The sequence below is a fragment of the Rhamphochromis longiceps genome, linkage group LG4 (genome assembly GCF_057381845.1).
Source record: "Rhamphochromis longiceps isolate RC_006_pf linkage group LG4, R_longiceps_female_GT1.1, whole genome shotgun sequence".
In the NCBI taxonomy this organism is placed as follows: domain Eukaryota; kingdom Metazoa; phylum Chordata; class Actinopteri; order Cichliformes; family Cichlidae; genus Rhamphochromis; species Rhamphochromis longiceps.
The window spans coordinates 16,385,604-16,403,995 of record NC_140560.1 but is presented as its reverse complement, the minus strand read 5'-3'; the positions used below and the strand labels follow the sequence as shown (position 1 = coordinate 16,403,995).

Below are 18,392 nucleotides of genomic sequence, written 5' to 3'. Positions count from 1 at the left end.
ACTTATTTTTAAATGGCAAAAAGATGGCACACAAACTCCCTTACATCAAAACCATGAAAACAGCTCAAGGGACTGAAATTGAATCGGTTACAACATAAATATTTAGGCATCATTATAGATCTGAATTTCGTATTTAAAATTCACACTGAAAAGCTTGTGTTCAAGCTGAAACTTAAATGAAGTTTCTTTCTTTGGAATAAATTTAGTTCATCTCTCCAGGCGAGGAAATACTTGATTTCTGCAACGTTTCTTTCCCAGTATTTCTTGGATTACAGTGACCTATTCTTTCTGAATGCATCTGATCAGTGTCTACCATTGTGCTTTATGTTTTATTACTGAATGTGGAAATTACATGACAGTCTCTCTGTATGCCCACAGACTTTTTACCAATTGCTTTTTAAATCATCCCTTTCTGCTTGGGCTGGCGTTTTCTTATCTGTGTACATGTGCATATAAATACATAACCGGTGCAGCCAACACTCTCAAAGTCAGAACACCAGTTGGAAAAAGGGCCTTTAATTATCCTTCACCTTTTAAATGGAATAATCTAAAGAAGGACCCGAAATTGTTAGGCCTGGTTACTATGGGAAGACTGTAGTTCTCCTGTTCAATGTGATTGCTAGACCAGTGTTTAATAACGCTCTTGGAGCCATGGCACATTGTTCACATTAGAAAAATCATATGGCACACCACCAAACAAAAATGTCACAAAAAACATATTGATAAGTTTTCTCCGTGCACCAGGTACAGCGGAATTGGTTCGGTTTGTTCCAAGCGCACCATTTTTTGCTTTTTTAATGACCACTTTTTTGATGGACTGTTGGGCGTTCATCTGGGTCCGAATTCTCTCCAGGACCCAGGTCAGATTGACTACTTTTTCTCTTCAAATATTTATCTATTACTATTACGCGCACCATCATCTCACAGCATGACTATTATTTCTTCTTCATCTTCTTCTGTTTTACTAACAGTTGGTAACTCATCTCACCAGCTGGGCCCACGTTGTCATTTTAGGTTCAGGAGCATTTTTAGTAGATAAAGGCGAATGGCTTAATCAAGAAATGAGCTGCGGTTAGGGTGTGGGGGTGTGTGTTTGGAGGCGTGGTCCTGCTCCTGGAATTTAGATCATTTACCTCCAATTAATTAGAGCAGGTAGTTGTACTGCCCTCTAGTGGAAGAGAATGTAATTGTACTTCGCATTACTCACGCCGATCGCTTACAGCACTAATCAGGTGGAGCCAGACAATCTTCCATGGCACTCCTGATCATTTCTCACGCACACCTACGTGCTGCGGCACAGCGGTTGGGAAACACTGCTCTAAAAGATGTGTTCACTCACTTGTAATGTATGTCAGGTACATTTGAATGCATTGTGTATTTGTAAAACAAACCACGGTCTTCCATTAAACTTAAGGAAGTAGTTCTGTTGTAGTAATTAACCAAATCAGTTTTCTTAAAAAATACACAAAACACAAAAATAATTCTCCTGATATCTTGCTGGATATTATCTTGCAAGTATAACCATACACAACTAAAAACTAAATAATCCTTTAAGCTTAAATACTCAATTTCAGACATCACCTGAAAACAGCATTACCTGGCTATTTTCTCTGGTTATACATGCAAGTGAGTAAGTAATACGCATTTGTGGCTGAAATAAGTGTTATGTAAGGTAACGCAATGATCCTGCCAAACCATTTGTTTCCCATAAGTATTTAGACAATGACGTGTGTGTGTGTACAACTTTGCCTCTGTACACCACCACAGTGGATTTTAAATGAAATATTCATGATGTGTCTAAAGTGCAGAGTTTCAGTTTTAATTCAAGCTGTTTAGCAGAAGTGTCACATTTAGTTTTTAATTTTATACTGAAGATCTTGATTGTCTAATTAAATCCACTGTGGTGTACAGAGGCTAAATTACAAAAATATCTCACTGTCCCAAAACATGTGGATTAAACTGTAACTAGAAAAGAGGACATAAGTTAGATCTGTATCCTCTTGATTGATTAACCAAATTAGCAAATAACAGCTTCAGCATAGCATTTCGTAGCATTACAATCTGTGTAATAGTGCTGATGCTGTGGAGAAGAACAGTTTTTTCCCCCCACTTATTTACACTTTCTACTTCAGATATGCCCTGTGTGTCCAAAGAAAAGTAGTTAGATAATAAGATTACAGGTTGCTATTACTAGATTTGCCTTGCAGGGTGAGTTTTCACAAGAGTAAATATTTTCTGTTTGCAGCTGCTGGTGAACACTATTAAAACGGTTAAAGGCGATCCTTTGCGGCCTGATCCTCGTCTCTGCACGGCTCAACACATTGCTTCATAAACATCTGACATGGAAAGACTAAGAGAAAAGTACATCGTGACCTTAAACTTTTGCACATCACCACACAACTTGGTTGCTGCTTGCGTTGTAACCAACCAACATTCATTAGTGGAACCACTTTATTGCAGTGTATCATTGCTGTTTTACATGACACTTAAATGAATTATTCAAATGAGCACTTGTGTTATATAGTAGTATTTCTGGAATTTATATTGCTCGTTAAACAGCTCTGAATATGTAAACCCGCAGAAACTCGCAAAAACAAATGAAACAGTGGTCCAGGGCCAGATGCAGATCGAGCAGAAAAAGTCTGATTTCATTTAGGCAGCATTTATTATTTTGTGTGTATGCACGCGTGTGTGTCAGGGGAAAGCAATCATACTGTGCTTATATGCATAACTTAACATAATTCTAAAACCCAATCTCATTCCACTTCAGTCCATACAGAGCCAGCACCCAAGAATACAGGCCATTTACCATTTACCAAGAAGCAAGTGGCAGCCAAATATCTTTTTCTATCCCTTAAGTTGCAACAGGGCAGCACAGATTAATTAGCGGTCACACAGATATACAATCCGGTCGTTAAGTGATGACGTGATGAATCCTACTTCCGGGCCTAAAGTAGTCTGCGTTTAATATGGCTTTTGTGTTGTTAACATGTTTAATGTTTTGTATTTTCTTCTATTTAATCTCAAAAAGCTCCTAAAACAGTCAGTGATCACTGTTGACCTCCCTCGGCTTTTATTACCGCTAATCATTTATTTAAGCTCAGTTTTTAAAACCTTAGGATGTAACTACAGCCCAGCCCATGCAGCAGTATATGAATGACTAACCTCGTATTGTGGATGGATTATCTCAGTTGTTCTCCTGGCTGAAGTTTGGTCCTTTTACAGCATCCTGCCATGCGATTACATTTGTTCCTGACCACCGAGAACTCTCACGTTAACTTTTATCGAGTGGAAAAAAAGTTAGCTTGTTTATATTATGCTAACATAGCTGTGTCGCTAGCACATCATTATTAAATACCAGCTAGCCAAACTTCAGTAACCCTACAAACGTCACTGCTGTTTAGCTTTCTGTCTTCATTTATGTTGGAAGTGATAACAGAGCTGTACGTTTTAATTTGTTTCCAAAACCCGACAGTCAGGACATGCTATATTGTATTTAGATAGAAGCTAGCGAGCTAACTCCCTGCTAACTTCTAATTCCGTTAAATGTCATAAATTCCGTTTTCATGGATGCCTGGATGTTAAACTCAATTGTTACACCTGGTAGAGCAGAACGCTGATCATTTTATTAAAGATGAAAGAGTTTAGACAGTTTTTCAACTCTCAGTAATGCCATAGTGATCGTTTGATATATGGACCTGCAGCGGAGTTTAGGCCCAGACACGGCTAGTGACGTCAGACTTAACGACCGGATTGAGCACAGGAGTCACACGCACAGCCTCTCATTGTGCAAACATACATTGGTTGTTTCACACAGAAGCATCTATATTTCCATCAATCTGGGAGTGTAAAAGGCTATCAGCTGGTGAAGAGCAAGAGGACAGCTTAATTACTTTCACAGCATTATACTAGGTGAGCAAATTTTTTCTTGCTGGGAGATTTCACGCTAACCTCAAGTGTGAACTTTTACCCAATATGTATCAGCATTTGTGGTTGGTTTTGAAACTATTTGCCCTTTGTCACCGTAACATTTCCAGTTTAGTCCCTGAGAGGCCAATTAAATGATTGTTAGAACTGTGAGACTGAGGGTGTATTCAGGGAGCATTCTGCAGTGGAAACTAAACTGTAACATAGAAATATAAATATGTGGAGCTTTAGCCAGTAAATATTTTCCCATCACACTTGTGAAATCAGGGTTCAGGTTAGGTGAGGCACTATACGTCTGCCTTCATTCATTAAATGCAGATCGAATCGGTTACACAGTGAACAAGCCATACTGTAAACAGAAAATGTCCCTGCAGATCTCTAGAGATCATCAGAAGTGAATTCTGAGAGGAAAGAGTTCCTGTCTATGACGAAGACACAGAGATGATGGACATGATATCTAACAGGGGAACTAATAATAAATGCACCAAAAGGAGGAAGCTTGGAAGCTTCCTATCCTTAAACCTGGAGCAAGTGCAGGCATAAGAAAAGGTCAGTTGCCAAGGAAACCACAGAACACACAACTCTAGCTTGGCATCATATATATGTCTATATACATGTATACACATATACACATATCGAAATGCAAGCCAGTGCTATACTGTACCTGTCCAGTGCCGAGCTCAGCTCATCCAGCCTGTGGGTGTCAGTTGTGTTGCCCAGTTTTGACAGAACATCCATCCTCTTCATTATTACCTCCAGCATGTCACAGATTTTTCTCAGCACCCCACGAGACTCTTGACCACCAAGTACTAAAATAAAACAAAACAAAAAAATAGAGACAGATAAATACTATGTGACTAATAACACCTCAAAAAAAATCAGAAAGATGGCACAGAGAAGATGAGGAAATCAAAAGCAAGAGGATAAGGCACAAGAATTTATTGAAATAACACAGAAGTCATTCAGGTGTAAACTGCTGCCTCCTTTAGAGGTAACTACGGCAGACCCTCTGCCTCCATCTCACCACATCTCTAGCATCCTCCTCTGGTCAAGCCAAACCTCTACATGTCCTCCTTCAATACGTCTATGAACCTTGTTTGTGGTCTTTTTCCTCCTGCCTTGCAGCTCCATGTTCACCATCATTTGTTCAGTTTACCCACTATCCCTCCTGTGGACATACCCAAACATGTCAGCCATGGCTCTCTAACTTTGTCTCCTTTATCTCAACCAGAGCTGTCCCTCAGATGTACTCATTGCTAATCGTGTCCGGTCACTCTCAATGAAAATGTTAACATCTTGAACTCTCCTGGGTCAACAAATTACCCCTGAAACTCCAACCTTCCTTCATCCTTCTTTACCTCTCGTGTGCACCATCCTTTGCTTTGGATGTTTGACCACATGTAGATAAACTCATCCACCTTCACTTCATCTGCTCCTGGTATCTTCACTGTTAAACCAGTCTCCCTCTCATGTACACAAATGTATTCTGTCTTGCTTCTACTGACTTTTCTTTCTTTTTGTCTCCAGAGCATACCTCCACCTCTTCAGCCTCTTTTGCTCCCTATTCATGGATTCTCAAAGAGCCTGTCTTACTATATTACTTATGATATTACTTTAATTCATTACCCAGTTTACTCTGGTTTACCTTTAACATCATCTCAGTCAATTTTCTATGTACTTTCATCCCCCATAACTAAAGCCAGCTGCTCACTGGGAACCAGCACACCCAGCAAAACAAAGGAATGGTCAAATTAGACTCTCAGTGTTGGACTTGTTTTGGCGCTTAGTTCAGATTATTAATGACCTGACTGGTGGTAACCCAGAAGGGTGCAGTTTACAAATACCCAGTCAATTAACAGGCTTGCAGAAACAGACAACCAGGTCAAAGCAGAATGCTGAGCCAAGGTCCTGACCCTTTGCTGTTTGCTTCAGTCACACTAAGCCCAACGTCAAGTATTCATTTTAAAATGTAAATGCACGAATTACCAAGAAAACACAAATAGCTCGGCGTGCCTCAGGCGGTAGGTCTTAAGTCGCTTTTGATGAGAAAAAAAATTGAAGAACCGAGAAAAAGAGTGCCACTCTTGGGACTTTGGAGTGAATTTGTAGCCTGAATTCCTGAAAAAAAGAAAACATCCGAAACCAACAATAGCCTCATATTGTTCTCAGAGAGTGAAAATAAAACCTCACCTTTGAGCGTTCCCTCATCAATTGCATTAGGCTTTGGAAACTGCAATGTGTGCAGGCTGCACTTCCCTTGTCAGGGTTCATTTATCACGGGGCAGGGAAAAGTCACCTTTCACATAAAATAAATAAATAAACTGCATTACATCTCCAGTAAATAAAATAAGGAGAGGGGAGGAAAAACTCAACTTCTTCTGCTGTTTGTGAGAGTATGTGTGCCCCCCCCCAAAAAGGAGTGCCTCTCAAAAAAGGTTCACAGAAATGTTGCACTGATATACTTTCCTTCACTGCCTGTGTTTTGTTCTTTGGCTGAGGCTTTTCTATTATCCTCAGTCAAACTGGCCTAAAGACGTCTCCTTTTGAATAATTCAGTAGTTAGACAACAAATTTTTTATTCTACGGGCAGAAAGAAAGAGAATAAATGAATTCCCTTTAAGATTTGGAGCATTATAGCAGCAGTTTAATACTATACTTTTATAAAACACTGAACCAGGATTTTAGTGTTTTTAAAAAAAAAGAAGATTAGAAAGAAGAAAGCTAGTGTATTATCATGTTGTCTAAACTGTAGCATGTAAGGCCACATAAATAAACGTCTATTTGAAAATTGCAACCACTACTTAAAACCATCTATTAAAAACAAAAAACAAAAAGGAAAGTCTGTTTCTTAATAAGGGGGATTCAGACTCCTTGCTAGGTTCAGATGATCCCCTATCAGTTGCCGTCTACTCGCTGCAGTAAATCTAAACAAAGCCCCTGGGCTAAAGTGTGGGAAGAATTCACATTTTTCCACAATAATGATCCAGCTCTCACACGTTGTGCAAGTAAATCACTATTACTGAGACTGTGCCCCACCCGCCACCCCCACCTTTCCTGCACAGTGCATTTTTAGCACTAAACCTTATATATGTTTGCAATCAACTGCTCATCAGATAGCCTTTTGCTCCCGTTTTCTGTCATCTCTTGGGAAACATTAGCTAATGTGTTATTTCCCATGCAGATCTGAGTGCACCGACAGCGGTGCAGCAGGAGTTGATAGTGTATCTACGTGCTAATGTAGCGCCTCCTCTGTGTCATTCCTCATCAGCTGGTTAATAAAAGGCACATTTAACGACAGCTAATCTCCTTTAAAGGCTCAATTTCAGAAGTGCCACAGCACAATCAATATTCTGAACAAATTCCAGTTAGGTCACCATCTTTACTGTAGCCTGCTGTGTCCAAAGCACTTGCTGACCGGCTATAAACAACTGCCTTCCAATACACCCACAGGCTCCGTGTAGAAGTTCAATACCACAGTTTTTACCCAGCCTGTCCGCCCAATATACAGCATCTTTTTATCTTTGTAGCTGTGGCCCTCGGTGTTTTCCCCCATTCTTTCCCCATCACTTGATCCACAATCATACACAGTTTTCTCATCAGCACCGCGAAATGTGTTAGGCCGCGTCTGTGCCCTCTGGCCATAGTTCTTCGGCAAATTGTTTATGTGCCATCCAAGCCTCAGTGTTTGAGTCTACAATTGCAAACTTTGCTTTTACCCTACATGTTCAGCCTTCAAGTCAGTGGCATTTAAAGCTCGTCCTCTGGGCTTTTTCACAAGCATTTCTGCTGGGCCAAGAAAATGTTGGTATGTTTGGAAAATGGCTGTGAGTGTGTGAAGCCTAAGTTGTTTACAGAGAGTTGTTTACTGATTTTAATACCACCTCAATGTTGAAATCATAAAATTCATACAAATCATGTGTGTTCATTTTAGTTGCAGACATAAAAACAAAAAACAAAAACAAAGAGCCCTGCACTCTTTGGCATAATAGCATAAAAAAAATAAGTAGGACATGTCACGCTCATGTACAGCCCACACCATGCTTTCTGTCTGATTGCTGTTGCCTTCTGCAACCCTCTGGGCAACTTTAACAGAGTCCCAGTCGTCACATTTTCCCCCCGTATTTGACATGGCTGCAAAAACTGCTCTTTTAAGAGAAATACTTACATAATAAATTAAAGAACACTGCTTTAATGAGCTCGATAAGTAAGGACAATAAAGCACAAAGAGACACGTAGCAAGTGGCCCCCACGTGTGCCTGGAGAAAAACTATCAGCAGGTTTCCGTGGGGATGACACGGGCACTTCATATAATGTAAATTGTAAATTAATATTTGAGACAGAGCCTATCCCAGCTGTCACTGGGCGACGGGTTACCAATCCATCACAGGAGAAATACCACAATTTATGCTCACATTCACACCTAGAGCCAGTTTAATATCACCAGTTAACCTAACATTCATGTCTTTGAAATGTGGGAAGAAGCCGAAATACCCAGGGAGAATCCACACAGGCACAGAAAGAACATGCAAAACTCCCACAAAGACTTATTGAAAGGTTAATATAATGGCCCATACATGTGGTTACCCGGCTAGGAGTAATTGCAGTGTAGAGTAAAATGCTTTAAAGATCATTTATTGATGGTGATTTATTTATTATTTATGCATGTTGTCATATTATATACATGTACTACTTCAGCCGTGTACACCGTTTTGAAAGAAGGAGCAGTGTGCAGATGCTACTTAAAGGGAAAGATGGTGTTTTAACTTTAGCCTACTGATAGATAAAGCTAGAAGGACTCTGCAATGCACCTGCTTCCTCTGAATTATATAAATGTTCTGGAGTCTATACCACACAATAAAAATAGCTGTGAAATGACTATTGTTGTAATTAGGCACTACATACAAGAAAAAGCTGAAAAGACTTTGTATTTTATTACTTAATTTCCAAAAATATGTATTCAATATAAAGAAACGAACTGCAATGATGGAAAACACGTCAGGGAAAAGGTCAAGCCTTGTTTGTTTGCAAGAGCAAGTCTGCTTAAATCAGCAACAAATTTGTAAGTGGGAACAAAAGAGTGCGGAGGCAGACCAGGAAAGGCCAGCAGCAGGTTAGACTGCATGACTGTGAGCAGAAACAGCAGCTTGGATCCCATCTTCAGTGTGAAGACATGGATATCATGATACCATCATTAGATTGATAAATACATTCACTTTGGTTTTAGCTCATCAAAAACATTACAAAAGTCTTAAGCCACCCCCATTTCTTTACATTTTGCCTCCAGACTTTGTACTTTTTTAAAAAAAAATGTTCTCGAGCAATAGTTCTTCTCTGAAGGTCTTTCAAGGTTTTTCTTTGCAAATTGCTGCTTTTTTGCTCACTTGCCTTATATATTGTATTTCTATGCATTTTACATTTTTCAGTAAATCATTGCATTTCTTATGTTCCTAGCAAAATGTAAATAAATGAGGAGTGTTTCAAGACTTTTGCATCTTTTAATCTTGTTATTGAAGATGAAGGCTGGGTTGGTAAAACTAGGTAATAAAGTGATGGGTAGTTTACTATTAACATATGCAACATGACAAATAAATGAGAAGAATTTCCTTTTCTCTGAAAAAAAAAATATAGTGGGTTTAGGAATCATGTTTTAGGTCATACCACCCACCTGTACATTGTAGATCAATGAGAATCATTGATACAGCTTGAAATATTAAAAAGAGAATAAATCTGTGTGGGTACAGAGGAAGAGCAGTACAGCAGAAATGCTCAAAGAGTACCAGAGCTAAAGCTGAAGCTGCAAAACATGCGAAGATAGAGTTGAAGATTTGTCATTAAAAAAAAAAGTTTAAATTGTGTCAAAACAGTAATAGACCAGCATTATACTATTGCATTGTTAGGTGATTAATGTAGAAGCATAAAAGGGACATTGGCAGCACTCTGAGGTCGCTTTAGTTGGAGTGATTTTAATTGCTTTGTGTACTGACATACAGTTAGACCAGTGAGTATTTGTACAATGACATTTGTTGTAGTTTTGGTTTTTTACAGATTGGATTTTTCAATCAATGTGACTAAAGTGCAAAGTTTCAGCTTTAATTTAAGTACTGTATTAACAGGTTCAGAATTACAGACATTTATACACAGTCCCCCATTTTCAGAGGATTTATTGGGCAAACCTAGATCATTTTACATAATAGGACTGTTTAAAATACTTGACAGCCTAAAATCTAACAAAGAACCCTTGCACATAATAAAGTGCTGCGTTTCCTCCCTTGAGATGCTCTACTAGACCTTTACTGCAACCACCTTCAGCTGCTGCTTGTTTGTGAGTCTCTCTGCCTTCAGTTTTGTATTTAATGACTAAGAAGCATGCTCTATAGCCTGAGATCAGCTGACTGACTTGACCATTGAAGAATATCTCATTATTTACCTTGAGAAACTCCCGGGTTGCTTTTGCAGTATGCTTTGGCTCATTATCTAATTGCACTGTGAAGTGTTGTTCAGTCAGTTTTGCAGCATTTGGCTGAATCTGAGCAGAGACTGTAGCTCTGCAGACTTCACAGTTCATCCTGCTACTTCTATCAGCAGTCACATCATCAATAAACACTAGTGACTCATTTCCGCTGGCAGCCATACTTGCCCGTGCTGTACCATTACCTCCACCATGACTGACAGATGATTTTGCATGCTTTGGATCATGACTTGTTCCTTCTCCATACTTTTCCCTCCCCGTCATTCTGGTTCAAAGATAGGGTTGTTGCCTCTCGCTTTAACTGTGCGGTCTCTTTTAAATGTTTTGTGGCAAAGTCTAATCTGCCCTTCCTCTTCTTGAGTGTAACCAGTGGTTTGCACTTTGTTATATCCCCTCTGTATTTACATTCAAGAAGGTGTCTCTCAGTTCTAGACTTTGACACCTTCCTTCTTTTCTGAGAGTGTTAATGACTTGTTTAGATGTTGTGAAGTTGTTTTTCTTAACAATGGAAATAATTCTGTCATCATGCACTTTAGCTGTCTTCTGTTGTCTTCACAGCCTTTTGGTGTTGCTAAGCTCATCAGTGCATTCATCCTTTTTTAAATAATTAACCAAATTGCTGATTTGGCCACTCCTATTTTTTCCCCATCTCCCTGATTGGATTAGTTTGGGTTTCAGCCTAATGACCTCCCTCGCTTCCACTGAACAGCTACCAAGTGTAAGTTCAACACTTGGAATCACTTCCAAATCTTTTATGTGTTTGATTCGAATGAAATAATGCTAGAGCAGGAGCACCACCGTTCAACTGCTTTTTTTTAAGCTTTCAAAATATATAAATACATAATTTCTAAGTTAAGAATAAGTTAAGAATATAAGATTTAAGAATAAAGCCCAACTGATGTTGGGTTTTTGTCAGGTTAAAATAAAAGATTTAAAGATTTTGTTATCTATATACAGTATATGCTAAAAATCAAACAAATTCAAACTATCAACCAAACTATCGATTGCAGCAGTGTTTAAAGTCTGACTTTTACTCAATAATTTATTCTTTTTCCCCATTAGCACCACAGAAAGCTAAATAAATAAATCCAATCTTCCCTGCTATCCACTCTGGCTGGCAAGGTTTCTCCGTGAGGGAGCTTAGAGCTGAACCTCTCCACCTCACCTGTCACCAGGATAAAAATCATACATTCCCTCCTGCTCTGAACTCAGACATGCTCAGCTAACCCTCCCCCCGTCCTCACGCTGCAGATTCAAATATTCATTACAGAAAAGGCTGATTGAGATTGAGTTGCTCTCTGCTTTTTGGCACATGTGAGGGAGCTGCCAGATCCAGAAGCTATTAGAGCAGAAAACCTTTGTCACTTATCCTGCGTGCAGCTCCAACCTCTTATTATGCCCGACAGCCTGGAAAAATGGAAACAACCTGCACTATTTTTTAAAAACACGACTCCCTCTAACTTCAATTAAAACCTTAATCTTCTATCCACAGTGTGCAGATAAACCAACACATTTAGTCCTACGCATGATGATTTTTGGATTACACCGCACGGTGCGAAACACGGAATTTCCACCTTTATCAATTTGCAAATGTGAAAATATATTTTAATTGGATGTTTGATTTTTATGATTTTTATTCAGAGCAGCAGCACATAGGTTGCTAATTTACAGCTTGTAGATATTTAGTTTTTTGTTCCTTGCACTTCAGCACATTTTGAAAAAGAAGTGGAGACTTCTCAGCGGTTTATGTTAATATTGAAAGAACTATGTGTGAGATATAGCCCTTTTAACACAATATATCTGAAGGTTATTGGTGGCAGTAAAGAATTTTACTATTTTGTGGAAAATCCTGTATCTTCAATGAAGTCTGGGAGCTCTTTGTATCTCCCCCTATAATCTCTGAGACCTTCAGCAGAGCAAGCTCCAGCTTTGCTTGCTGTGAAGTCTCACAGCCCAAATCTCCAGCAGATAAGGTGACTGGCTCGGTCAGACATCCTGAAAAGCTCTTTGGATGCATAGGTTGTTGGTTTAGGATTTCTGTTGTCCCGCTGAGTGATAAAATTTGCTCCTTCAACTCTGTCAGTTTTCTGAAGATAAGCTTAAAGAATCCTCCTGTACACAGATCTGCATTGATCCTGAAGCTTGTGTCAGCAGTGTGCCAGTGCCATTGGCAGCCATTTAAGATCCATGCTAGATCCTATCCACGTTCGGCAGATGGGATGGGATCTGTTGGCTCTTTTGGGTCATGGCCACCCCCAGTGCTTTCCTCTTTTTGTTTGCGTTTTGTTTCTTCAGACTTTGATTTTCTATAAGTGAAGTCACTGGGGTTTGAGCTTGCACTGTGGTAACCGCCTTTTTCCATCTCTTCTATATTAGTTTCCCTTACACATGACCAAATGTTTATGCATTGTACTGAAAAGCATCTGAACCCGAATCTAAATAACAACTCTTAACTTTCACTCAAACTCACTCTTTTGTGCATGAACTGACATTCCAGTAACAACCTGCTGCTTATGAACCATTTGGTAAGCATGTCTCCAGGTATGTTTGGACTTCCCAGGAAAGAGGTTCATCCCACAAGCGGCTCTTTGAATAATTTTTCTAATTCTACTCCAATTAAAGCTGATCCTTAAAAACTCTAGTGCAGTCTCCAGTATATTATTTTAAATTGAATGTGCTTAGGCAAAGACCTTGGAAAAAAAATGTGTTTATGTCTGTGGGGAGAAAAATTACGGATTATTATAAGAAAGCTGCATGGTGGTGAATTGTTTTGTACTCGTGCCTCAGGGCCTGAAGGATCAAAGTTAAAACCTTTCTGGATTCATGTTGGAGTCTTCTAGTTTCCTCACAGTCCAAATTCTTGAACATTAAATTAACTGGTAACCTGTATAGTGTGTACAACAACTCTTCGCTTTCACTCCACCCTGTTTTTTAAACCCTGTTCCCAGACAAGGGAACACACTGAGCTTCTCTAATAGCTCCCAGATTGGATAATAAGCAGCCAGGCTATGTTCAGTTGCTGCAGGGAAATTAGAAGCCCCGTAGTAAGGTCATATCATTCTGAAATGGTTCAGTTGAGTAGGGATAGCCAATCGTGATACAAATATGAATACACTGGAGGACATGTGACAAATGTTTCCCATCACTACATCATGACTCCGAGATTGGTCCTTATCAAATAAATTAGGGCAATTAAGATAATTAGTCTAACTGCCAAATTATTCGAAGTGAATAATTACAACAACAAAAACATGACCAACCAGCAAATAAATTCTGTATCTTAGGGCAATTTTTTTTCTTCACTTGCAGTTTTTCTTCAGTTATGTGTTGCGGATCATTCTGCAGTCACCGCAATGCATCAGGTTGTTCTGATTCTACCTTTAATTTTGGAAAAATGTATTGTGATAGCGTCATGTGATTACCTTCTCAAAATGGTTAAAAATATACCAACTGGAGCTGGTGTGTGCAACTGCTTTTGTCAAGGGGTCACATGAGAAACTGGGACTGTTGTGGAGGTCTGCACCAGCTCACAACTGGGACTGTTGCGGAAGGTAACAGTTTTGGTTTCTCATATGATGCTAGTGAGCTGGGACCTTAAGAACTGGGACTTTGCTACTTTAGGAGTGGATGACTAATTTTCCCAAGTGGCCACTTGAGAAAATTAATCACCCACCCCTGGACGAGATGGACCTACTATTAAAAACAAAATCAATTACACTTGAATTTCCCAAATTCACTTTCTGAAACGTACATTTCTAAAGCTCAGTTTACTAAGAAACATACTGTGTGCCTGCACAGCGTCTCCACTTATTTTCCAAGAAGGAAGAGTAGTACTTTTATCCTCTTTCATGCTTTCACTGCCTACTATTCTGCATGAACATATTTCCTGTTTTTGCACAGACACAAAAATACATGGAAGCAAAGGGATACAACAAGAATAGAAAGTGAACTTCCTGACCCAGTTTGCAGCTCACGTAAGTGACAATACTTGATCAGTATCCTCTCCACCCAAAAAAAGCCATTGAAATCAACCAGTCTACCATAATAATTTCATCTAGCATAGGACCCAGTATGGTGTAAGAGCATATTGCTTGTGTGAAATCCATTGCTTCTTTTTTTGCTCTATTTTGACTTTACAAGCACAGATATATTCTGTGGCCACACTCCAATGGAAGCAATTATTTTACTGCTACTAATTTGCAGAAAGTTGTAATCAAAAGTGTTGTACTTATATTTCCCTATAGGTCACAATTAATTAGCTAACATGTACACACAAAATTCAACAGTCCAGTCAACTTAACCACTTAAAACGAATAAATAACAGTTTTCTTTATAGTTCACAGCAAAAACATTGCATGAGTATTATCTCCGCCTAAATCTGTCTATTGTAATACCAAAAAACAAGGGAGGGGGGGAAAATAGCATGCAATAAATCAGCCACAATACACCCTGATGACAATTCTTTAAATAAAAGATGCTCAGCACCAGAAAGCTGTAAATAACAATCTGAGAAAGCATGTTAGCGGTTGAATCTAGCCACAAACTTTCACAAACAGCAATCAGTGTCTGCATTGTCATATCCGCCTCACAATGCAAGCCAAAAAATAAAAATCTGCTTTTTTTTCCTCTTCACCAGGTGAAAGTGTGAATGATGAGCAGTCATCTTTTATCCACACCTCTTCTTTGTCAGGCACAGATCCAGACAGTCACCTGCACAATCATTTCCCATTTCTTCTCAATTGCTGGTGAAGCTCCAGCAGTAGAAAACTTGGGTTTATTTTATTCATAGTACCAATACACACACGGTGGAGGGACAGTGCTTCGATTTCAAGCACATTATCAAACTTTTTATTCAAAAATAAAAAAAAAACAAACTCGCATTTTCAGCTTTGCTAGACGTGCAGATGCCACACCCTTGCTTTGCTATGATCGATGTCAGAAAAGGCTCATTTTCATCCATCACGTAGTGAAGATCGCTGATCCATGAAATAAAAAAGTTCCATCAGTGTCTGTGAAAGGATGGCAGTAAACAAGGTGCCGAACAACACTCCCCGCACACCTGCTGCCCTGCTGTAACTCAGCACTTTATGAGGCTAAAGCAGCTTGTAAGCAGCTGATTGTTATTCATTATTATCTTATTTCCTTTTGTATGACTTTATTATTCTTTTAGGAGCAATTTCTGCAAAACTGTTTAATATTCACTCATTAATTAATATTCATTAAATTCAAATTCACAGGATGCAGGAAAAGCAGTTAAAAAAAAAAACAACTCAGGTAATGGAGCTTGCATGTAAGAATGAAGAGCACATTAACATCCGAACCATTTCGTCTTGCTCTGAACTGGGTAAAAACCTGAAACCGCGCTAGGCCCATTTCTCTCTTTATGGCTAAACTGCATCAAGACCCCCGTGGCAAAAGGACACACTGTGAAGGTGGTCTTCAAAGAGCTTATTAGAAAGCTACGGTACGCCTCTGGAGCCTTTAAGATATCTAGGATCAAACGCCTCCGCCTTTCATGCACCCCACTCTGGAAGAAATGGTCTCCCTCTGACCACCCCCTTCCCCCCCTTACTTTTTCCACATCATTAGTTTCCCCTATTTTCAAAGGGAAGTAATGAAGGAAGTGCATGCACTTTAAATCTGGATAGAGCTTTGCATCCCAGTACATTTCTCCGTCTCTGGCAGAGCCACAAAAAACAACAACAACAAAAAAAAAAAAAAGAGCCAAGAGAATGATAGAAATGTAGAGGCAGGGGAGAGAAACAGAAGGTAGCAACCCAGTAATTACATATTTTTTTCCACACCTTTTGCTCTTCAGGCAGTTATTGTCATTCACAAGATGAGCAGTAAACAGAGCTGCGGTTCCTGTCAGCACAGCCTGGCCATTTTCATCGATACAAAAGTACTGTGGGCGTTACGGTGCTTCTACTCTTTTTACGAAATGATCACAAAGAAATTGAAAAGAGCTACAATGTGGGGTCCGATGCATCCAGCCTTTGCTCTTGCAGCTCTCCAGAGCATCCCGTGCAAAGGCTCGATGGGTGCGATAGCTACAGTAATCGCCTTCGAGGTGCCGCTCCACTGAGTAACTCATCCCAACTTAATTTATTATGCTAACTCCTGGTCCACTAATCCTCACTCCCAAGCAGGCACATGTGCATAAACACACAAATGCACATGGAGAATGAGCCTTTACATGGTTGGGCTCTCCCTGGTTAGCAGCGTTTAATGAGCCGGAGGCCTCATGGCTTCCCTTGACTGCAGCCTGTGAGCGATTAATTAATCAGACAGCTCTCCTGTCTTACACTCCCTCCTTTCTGGCTTCCTCACCTTGAACCACTTCTCTGTATACCCTTTCATAAACGGGTGCTATCCCTAAAATTATCACCCATGATCACACCTGATACAACATTCCCATCTACACTACAGAATTACACAGATTTTTTTTCCTGGTCTGAGAATTATTAGTTTTAATAACCAAGACGTTTCTAGTACTAATTCAGTCGGCAACATCTTTACAGCTTGCACGCACAAAAACCACACAACGGTGTGCCCTTTACTCACCGACCCAGAGCCAAACTGCATTCTTCAGCAGAGATTAAATTCATGCCGTTGTCTACTTTACATAGGAATGAATTGGCATCAGTGTGGTGTGTTGCTAACACAAACTGGTAACAACTGGCGTCCTTGGATGGGTGGCAGTGGATAGGGAGCATTGCTTCTTCTAATGCCAGCTGGTCTCTGTCACAGAGGATGACACACAGTGTCAACATTGTGCCAAGCGGTGATAAAAAGGTGAGAGACACAAAGTCCAAAAAGCTAACAATGACTCTCCCAAATGGCTTGTGCTGTAGTGGTTTGTATGCAGAGGCACATAGCACAAACACAGAGGACGTGCCCTGAAAGATAACCGGTTTCTCTGAGGGATGGCTGCGCATAGTTCGGATTTCTTTCTGGAGTGGAATTCATTTGAGGGATCTCTGTGACAGTGAAGCCTTTGTTGGTATTTTAAAATTACCTTGTGAAAACTGTAGCTGTCACCCTGAAACACGCAGCTTCCAGCCCTCCAATGATCAAACTATCTTTGAAATCACCAGTAAATATGATTATAGCGTCAGTCATTTTCTACTTCACTTTTAAATGCTCTGCTTATTCTTGTTTGGCTGAGCTTGCGGGATCTGGCCGACTTGTAGATTACTTCCTCTGCACGACACACCGTGTGGCCCTGCACTATTTGCCCACACGCGGGGTAAAATAACCGGCATAAAGATGGACAAAACCATGAGCCAATTTTCAGCTGCGACTACAACTAAAATCGAGTCCCTCTGGGTCAGAAGAGGGTCATGACGTGAAAGCAGACGAGGAAAAAAAAATGGCGTGTAGATGAGAGGAGCCTCTCCAGGCGATGGTACCCCCTGACGCACTCCTGATGAGCAAAGTGAGCAGGTCTGTCAGTTCACTGGCAGTAATCAAGGAAGCCCCATGAAGCTCTCAGCATGTTTCCAGCCTGTTCATTACAAGTGCAGGGCACAGCCACTGAAGTCACAGGCTGCCGAGCGGCACTGATGTATAACCGCAGGCTTACCTTCAGCTCGCATGGTGAAGGGGGAATCTCCGGGTCGCTTGGCCGAGAACTGGCCCCCAAGAGAAGTCATTAGAAAGCACAGGCTGAAGAAGCCGATCCCCACCACAAAGATCCTGCAGGAGAGGGAGACAGACAAAAGGGCAATTTGTGACATAAGACCAAAAGCCAAGGACAGAGCTCAGGAGACAGAAAGAAGCAGAAGACAAAGGACAGGTGGAGTAATGTCACAGAGGAAATGCAGCAGAGTTCAGTTCAAACTTAGGACACGGAATACTTCATGACATTTTGGACCTATTTTTCAAAATTCATTTTGTCTCAGTCAAGCCAAAACCTTTTTTTTGGGGGGGGGCACTGTGTACTCTTGTGTCATTTCAAATTAACCATGACATGTATGGGTTTGCTGCATCACAC

General features: G+C 40.1%; 1 protein-coding gene across 2 annotated transcripts in view; it reads right to left on the bottom strand.

Moving 5' to 3' along the window:
- Positions 1-18,392, bottom strand: part of mgat5b (alpha-1,6-mannosylglycoprotein 6-beta-N-acetylglucosaminyltransferase B) — a 75,770-nt gene that overhangs the window by 56,197 nt on the left and 1,181 nt on the right. Inside the window, exons 2-3 of one of the 2 annotated variants that reach the window (XM_085403510.1) lie at positions 17,982-18,094; positions 4,592-4,736 (exon numbers count right to left, since the gene is read on the bottom strand). In XM_085403510.1, the coding sequence (XP_085259636.1) occupies positions 4,592-4,736; positions 17,982-18,094 (258 nt within the window). Of the gene's footprint in view, positions 1-4,591; positions 4,737-17,981; positions 18,136-18,392 lie in introns of those variants that run through there. The other variant, XM_085403511.1, reaches the window with a different exon arrangement.